The sequence below is a fragment of the Rhinoraja longicauda genome, chromosome 10 (assembly GCF_053455715.1).
Source record: "Rhinoraja longicauda isolate Sanriku21f chromosome 10, sRhiLon1.1, whole genome shotgun sequence".
Classification (NCBI taxonomy): domain Eukaryota; kingdom Metazoa; phylum Chordata; class Chondrichthyes; order Rajiformes; family Arhynchobatidae; genus Rhinoraja; species Rhinoraja longicauda.
The window spans coordinates 34,895,778-34,903,957 of NC_135962.1; the positions used below are offsets into that span (position 1 = coordinate 34,895,778).

At 41.8% G+C, this 8,180-nt stretch overlaps 1 protein-coding gene across 1 annotated transcript in view; it reads right to left on the bottom strand.

The window, feature by feature from the left end:
• The window catches only part of LOC144597524 (TALPID3 protein-like), a 57,956-nt gene extending 55,077 nt beyond the window's left edge, over positions 1-2,879 (bottom strand). The window contains exon 1 of the mRNA XM_078407004.1: positions 2,798-2,879. Within this exon, the coding sequence (XP_078263130.1) occupies positions 2,798-2,879 (82 nt within the window). The remainder of the gene's footprint in view (positions 1-2,797) is intronic.
• Between the last annotated feature and the right edge of the window lie 5,301 nt (positions 2,880-8,180).

Sequence of the window (8,180 nt, forward strand, 5' to 3'; positions counted from 1 at the left end):
AATTTAATTTGAACCTCTGCAAAAGGAATGAGCAGTGTAATGAAAATCGGAAACAACCCAGGGTACCTGTTTTAAAAAAAAATGCTTATTTCAGCTTAACTTAATCAAATAGATCCTGCAGCCCAACACAACAATGCAGATCATGTGTCGGCAGATGAGATTAGTTTATCTCAGCATTATGTTCAGCACAGACATAAGAAGGGCTGAAGGGCCTGTTCCAGTATAAAACTTTTCCATGTTCTTTATTCTATGTTGTACCCTTTACTCTATGTTGTCCTCACCCTCAATGACTTCTCTTTTGACTCCTCTCACTTCTTCCAAGTTAAAGGTGTAGCCATGGGCACTTGCATGAGCCCCAACTCTGCCTGCCTTTTTGTCAGTTACATCAAACAGTCCATGTTTTAGAAATACACTGCCCGATTCCTCAACTCTTTCTCTGCTCCATCAACGACGGCATTGGGTCAGCCTCCTGCACAGAGAAGGTGGATTTCATTAACCACCGCTAACTTCAACCCAGCCCTCAAATTCATCTGGACTATCCCTAACACCCCTTTCTTGATCTCTCTGTCTCCATCACAGGGACAGACTATTGACTGATGTCTATTATAAACCGACCAACTCCCACAGTTAACTGGATTATGCTTATTCCCACCCAGCCAATTGCAAAGACACTATTCCCAACTCTCAATTCATATGTCTTTGCTGCATCACTCCCAAGATGAGGCTTTTCATTCTGGGAATTGAGGAGATAGAAACAGGTAGTGCAGGGCTGGAGAATGATAAGGTTGGAGGCTGTGCAGGAGAGATGGCCAGAGGCGATGAAATCGGTAATAAGCTGGAAGATAATGGCCTGGTGTTCATCTGTGAGGTCATGGTCAAGGGGTAGGTATGAGGTGTAAGAGAACTGGCGCCTGTATAATGCCTCAGCATTATAGTTATGAGCACACCAGCCTACAAAAGCATCTCCTTTGTCAGCAGGTTTAATAACGGGATTGTTGCTGAGTGAATGGAGGGCTTTGTGTTCAAAGGGGGTAAGATTGGAATGGATAAGGGGAGTGTTCATCTGCGAGGTCATGATCAAGGAGTAGGTATGAGGAGGTGTACGAGAGCTGGCGTCTGTATAATTGTTGTTGCGCTGGCAGTTGGAAATAAAAAGGTTCAGAGAGGGTAGAAGGCTGGCAGGGGAGTCCACGAGGAGGAGGAATGATGGAGACAGGAGAAGAGGGTCATCACTGGGCAACATAGAATCCTTACTAAAAAAATCTATTCATGTGCACAGATTAAAAACATTCTTGGTAGTTTTGACTGATAGCTTCAGCTACAAACCGTCATTTCACAGAGTCCGTCAACATGCCCACAATGCCAGGAAGACTGACCTGGATATTTCGACATTGAGCTTGTTACAAGATACAAAGGTCAGACTTCAGAAGTATGATTTGTTTTTTAAAAAAAAGAAACACATGCAGCAGTATTTAACCCAAGCCAAGACGTGGGAACACAGATCTACTGGATGTATAAATCACCATTGTTGAAGTTGGTTTGTCACCAGTTATGTATATAGCATCAAAGCAAAGGTTTTCTGACAAAAACAATTGCATCCAAGGTATTTCTCATTGACGGAAGTACACAAGCAAATTTGGAGACCAATTACCTTTTTAACCCATGGATTTGACAGTAGCCAACTCCTGCTAAAATCGTCCAAGCCAAATCTTTACCCAGTAACCCAGTCTATAGATACCAATTGGTTGAAGACTATAATATACTTGTGTTGCTAATATTTGATTGCTGAAATTAATAAAGTACCAATGCATATTTTCCCTTCATCCACTCAGGGACCAATCACACCAATGACTTTGAAGCAAAAGAATAATTTTCATGATTGATAATTAGTTGCAGTCAAGAATGTTTAATTATCATATGCACAAGGAGAGGTTAGACAACGGAATGCTTTCCAAGCGTTTTCCATAGATCGCTGGAGGTTGAGGGGAGACTTGATAGAAGTATATAAAATGATGAGAGACATTGATCGGGTCAGAACCTTTTTTCACCAGAGTGGAATTGTCAAAGGGCATTGTCTACAGTCTAGTAAGTAATTCTTACTTGCTGCAGCAGCATAACAGGTTTATAATATAATACACGTGAATAATATATAATAAACAAAATTCAATAAATTATGAATCCAAATACTAGATCAAAAAAAGTCCAAAGTCCTTTGTGCAACCAAAGATAGATGTTGCAACTAATTAATTAAATTACATCTTAACTTTGAGCTGTATCCATTGAAATATTGAAGACCATGCCCTCCCAAAATCAGCTGTTTCCTTTGATAAATGTGAAACAATTAAAAAGCATGTGCCTGTTTTTTCCAATTAAACCCAGAGCTTCTTGGCCAATTGTCCTATCCGTATTGCACCTTGAAGATTTATGGGATGCCAGTGGCTCAGAAATCAGAATAGTAATCGGTTTGGAAGAAGATTGCCCTTGATTCCCATTTTAATAGCTACGAGACGGGCGTGCACCCGCTGGATGAAAATCGCTGCTGCGGGCAGTCCTGCGGGCACGACAACCACCGTTGGGTGGAAACCTTTCCTGCAGGCCCGGCAACCGTCCGCAACTGACCCGCTGGGTACAAATCTCTGCTGCAGGCGGTCCTGCGGGCACGGCAACCCCCGTTGGGTGGAAACCTCTCCTGCGAACCAGGCCACCCTCCCCCAACTGACAATGTGTGGACCCTTTGCCAGCCGGGGAATGTCCCCCGGGGCTGTGGGCGGGCGAGAGGGGCGAGGGAGCCACTCACCTCGGCCCCGTGAGGCCAGTGCTGTGGGCAGAGCGAGCTGTGGGTCCAAAAGGTCTCCTGCAGCTTGGCGGTGAACGGCCATCTTGTTTGACCCTGTGTCACTGCGCTGCACGACGGGAGGAAGGTCAGGCACGGGGCATACCGGTATGGGCCCCGGTCCCCCCGGCAGGGGGGGGGGGAGGGAGTGCGTATATTAAGTTCCACTCCCCCACCCCTTATTGGCTGCCGCTCCCGTCACTCTAGCGGGTACCGCCCCCTCCTATTGTGAAGTCTCCCCACCTCATTGGCCGCCGCTCTGCATGCCCCGGCCTCTCCCCTAAATGGCCGCCACTCCCGTCACTCGGGCGGGTCCCGACCCCCTCCCATTGTGACGTCGAAAACGGCTGACGGACAGTGCATGGTGAAAAGGGATTTGTTAAAGTTTAAAAAGTGATTTTTTTAAGTTTAAAAATGTGCAGAGATGATGTACAGAGATGTCCAATGATATTGGATGAAGGAGTCCCCCCATTACAATTGAAAAGCTCATTCAGGATCGCAGCATGCATCTGGTTCCTATAAAATCAGTATTCACTGCTTTATGGAAAGGAAAGAAGACAAAAATGTGAGAAAACATATGTAACAAAAATAGTATTTAGGCTGCACTTCCTACAATTTACATTCAATTATCTCTTTAAGCTGATTAAATACAGCTGAAAACTGGATAGTCAATCGTATGATTTTTACCAAGCCAATTGTAGGTCACAAAATATTTAACTGTAATATTGTTGCCTGCCCTTTTCTGTTCATTTATTTTTTTGAGAAAAGAATCTGGAGGCATCAGTGTATTGCTATGGAAATCTGATTGAAACCAGCACTTCCAATTCCTCTGCAAATGGTAAACAGCTTTTGCCTCAGGGGAATTTCCACTTGGAGTTCGAAGCAGCTTCCAATAACAAACATGAATGTGCCTAGCAATCCGCTATACACAATTTACACACTGCACGTTAAATGGTTCATCAGTCAGTGAATCCAGGTTTTAAGTCCTGTATATCACGTTGCACTTCAGTCACGAAAAACATTTTGTTGATATATGCTGCATATCGAGACAGCAAACAGATTGTCAGGCTGAAACCATCAGCCCTATAACACTCTTCACACACTCGTATCTGCATAAACTAAATTTAGATAGTGGCAATATACAAAACCAAACAATATGCTGTTACATGTCACAGTGTACCTGCAAAAGCCAAGCAATTTAAAATAAATCCATAAAGTGGATGACAAAACCTAATACAATTATAGTCAAAAGAAATTATTTTGGAAAGTGTCCAACAAGGACAAGGCTACATTAACCATGCATATGCAAACAAGTATGTGTTTGTGGCCTGGACAAAACAAAAAATGCAGAGGATATTACATTTCCCTTTACTAACCTCTTTATGAAGCACATTGTTGTTGGAACAGCAGACTCTTTCATTGGCAGGTTACCCTACCCCAAATTCAATGCAAAAACCATGACTATAATAATGCAAAATGGATTCCTTCAGACATTCTAGTTTATTCCTAGGTAGATTCATGTTTCTCTCTAAATAGCCACGAATAATATAAATGTAAAGCTGATTTCTTTTTCCTTAAGCAGTATTTGGATTTTAGTGTGTACAACATTTCAACAAGACAATGAAAATAAAGATATGCTCATTCCCACAGCCAAAGCGGGACTTAATCTCCTTAAAATTAACTTCAATGACATTACAAGCATTCACAGAAAATTCCAGGTTTAGGTTAAGCAACGTGCTGTATTCTTGTTGAACCATTTAGTTTGTCATGCTCAGTGGATGGCTCAATTAATGAGTCCAGTGCATATCTGAACCATACAATAACTGAAAATGTCCCTGTTTCATAATAGCAAATTCAGGCAACAAGACAAAAACAGATATTTGTACAGATGACAAAAAGTTTGATCAAAGATAGATTTCAAGTAACATCTTAAAAGATTAGAGAGCTGTAAAAGGATTAGGCAAGAAAATTCCAGAGCTTGGGGCTGAGGCAATTGCAGGTTTAACTGCAGGGGGGGGAGGGGAAGCGAAGCTTGATAGGTCCTTGTCCCGGACTCATTATCCTATTGCTTAAGCTTGAAATGTAGTTGCTGGGTGGACAGGGAAAGAACCAAAGAGTTTTAATGGGAAAAAAACAACACATTTGAATGTCCATAGCTTTTCTTTGGCTAATTGACATTTTAAATGCCATTCAAAAGTTCCACTGATTAAGTCACAATCAGCTCCGACATTGTAAAAAGTAACAAACACAGATACTGGATAATAGATGCCTTGTTTTCATTTTTTTCTGAATAAATAAATAAATGTGTTTCTCTGGCAGATATGGCTTTTGTTGTTTTTACTGGATGTGTGGAATTGGTGAAATACGTTGTGTCCATTTTTTAATTAAAATTTGATGAAAATTATTCTCAGTGCAATTGATTACTTACGATTATTTCCAGTATTTTATTTGTACCTTTCTTGAACCGAGCCAGTCATTTTAAAAAAAATCATCAAGGGATCAAATATTTCATTCATAACACAGTCTCGGCCCAAACTCCGCCAGCGAGTCACAGTACAAATGTCACCTCTGGTTTTCTGAATAACAAACAACAGCATAAAATTGACTTTCCACATTCAATCTCAGCAGGCTTGAAAAAAAAGCCTGTCTATCAGGCTGTTGAGATAGTATATGGAATCATAAATTGCTATATCTCAGAAGGAGGCTATTCAGCCCATTGAGTCTATGCCAGCTTCTGCGCAACTGTCTAATTTTCCCATTCCACCATTTTCAACCTGCAATCCTGCAATCCCCCCCCCAACTTTCCTAGATTTATTTCCTATGACACAATATCCTGGAAATAGTATTTCACTCTGGAGCTAGCCATGCCTTTAGCCAAGATGCTCAATTGTAGTAACAACTCTGGCATCCACCCATCAATATGGAAAATTGCCCAGGCGAGGGCCATCCAAAAAATGAACAAATCTAATCCATTTTATTACTGACTTATCAGTCTACTCTCAGATATTAGCAGAATTAATGGAAGTTGCTGTCAACAGTGCCATCAAGTGACAATCATTCGCCCATAACCTACTCGCCAATGTTATATTAGGTTTCACCGGGATCACTTGACGAGAGAATCTTGGTCCCAAACATGAACTAGAGAGCTGGGGTGAGATGAGAATGAAAATTCTTAAAAAACATGCCATGAGGATATTACTTAAGAGACCTAGATGGTGTAGTGCAAGTGAAATGCTTGTGGCTGCAGGAGGTTATACCCTACAAGCCGTGCTAAGAAATTTAATGTATACATTTATTTGCCGAATTAATGACTCTGAAAATTAGATCATCTTGGCATTATCACTAATAAGGTTTAGTACTACACGCTACCAATCACAGTTGTGGAGACATTGGTATAGTTGTCTCGTTGTTGATCACTGATGGCTGATGCTTTAAACCATGCATTGTGCTTGTATGTAATTTATTGTGCTATTGTTAGTAATTTGTTAGTAACTTACTGAGCTTTTGTATGTAATGTATTGTGCTTCTGTATGTTTATAATATGTAATGTCTTGGCTTTTATCTGGACCTTGAGTCTGTAATAAAGTATTGAGTGATTGAGTGTTAGATCCAGTGTGGCATCAAGGAGCCCTGGTAAAACTGATATAATTGGGCAAGAGAAAGCATTTCCTTTCTGTAGTAAATGTTCACATTCAAAGTCTTCTTGCAGTTAATATAATTCCCCTCACTGTTGACGCTGCTTCCCTATTTTGAGCCATGTTGAAAATTTACTCTGCCTGCCCATATCCAAATCACTAATGCACATCGAAGAAAGCAGGAGTCCAAGCAATGATCCAGGGGAAAACCACAGTTCACCATTCCATGGTCTGTTTTTTTTTCCTCAGCCAATTTCTCAAACGGGCTGCCGATAATCCTTTCCTTTCGTGGACTTCATGTATGTGGTTGATTTACACAAAGATAAAGCATGGCCCAGATAAAAAATAAATTCTAGTGATGATGCTTACATTTTGTGATTAAAAATAATATATATATATTCATTTATGGGGACAGGTTTATCAAACAGAAGATATTACAACATGTTGTTCAACTACCGTTACTAACTGCAGACCACAAGCTTCTCTTACATCTGGAAGAACTTGCTAAGAGTCTGAAAGCATTTAAGTTCCACTGGATTTTCCTAAATTCATTAGATTTTTGAACATCTGCTGTTTTCTGAAGTATGTTACAAATATTTTAATGAAAATACACATGCATCATTAACAATCACATGGATTTTAAAAAGGGAAGTGTAATGACTACACGATATTTCTCTTTTATTTGCCTTCAGTTCTTTCTCTGCTCCCAGTTACTTGCTCAGACCAAACAAAAATAAAAAAGTGCTGGAGTAATTTAGCAGCTCAGGCATTCGCTTTGTGACTTTTTTTTGTAAACCAGCACCTGCAGTTCCTTATTTCTATAAAATCATCAGTAGACCTGTGTTATCCCAAACTGAGTTTAAATCCTATGAACACTAATCACTGAGATTGGCTAATTCCATTTCTAGACCAATTATTCCTTCCATGCACACTGCGAGTTTCTCATTTGCAACTCAGTAGCTGCCAGGCTCATCTCTCTCCTCACTCAGGGCCGGATTAACAGAGTAGCAAAAGTAGCATTTGCTACGGGCCCCGCGCTAAATGCTTGAAATCGGCATCCCACTGAGGGACGCTGTGTTGCACGCGCCACTCCCCAACCACCATGGTTAGAATGTGTTGCCAACGCCGCAGTTAGAATGTGTGGCGGTGGGGCTGCGCAGACCAATGGGCAGCCGGCACATCGCCACCCAACCCGCCAACCCCGAGACACAGACCCTCACCCCCCCACACACATCCAGAGGGACAGAGACGAGAGACAGACGCCCCTTAAATCTCCCGAATGCCAGCCCCCGTAGGAGCGAACACCTGGCGAATTGTCACAGCAGGTAGCAGCTCTGAGATTTGATCAACCGGCTCAGTTGCCATTGATGGGCCCATCTTGCAGCGCCTCCTGCAACATCCCTCACAAGTCCCTCCCTCGTCGCTTCCTCCATTGAAAGGCTTAGACGGTTCTCTTATCTCGTTGCACAATTTCGGCAGACAGCAGCCTCTTCTTTGGTCCTCAAGATGTAATTCATTCTCTCATTCTCACCTCATTTTCCTCTCTCTCTCTCATTCTCACCTCATTTTCTCTCTCTCTCTCTCATTCTCACCTCATTTTCCTCTCTCTCTCTCATTCTCACCTCTTTCCTCTCTCTCTCTCTCTCTCTCTCTCTCTCTCTCTCTCTCTCTCTCTCTCTCTCTCTCTCTCTCTCTCTCTCATCTCTCTCTCT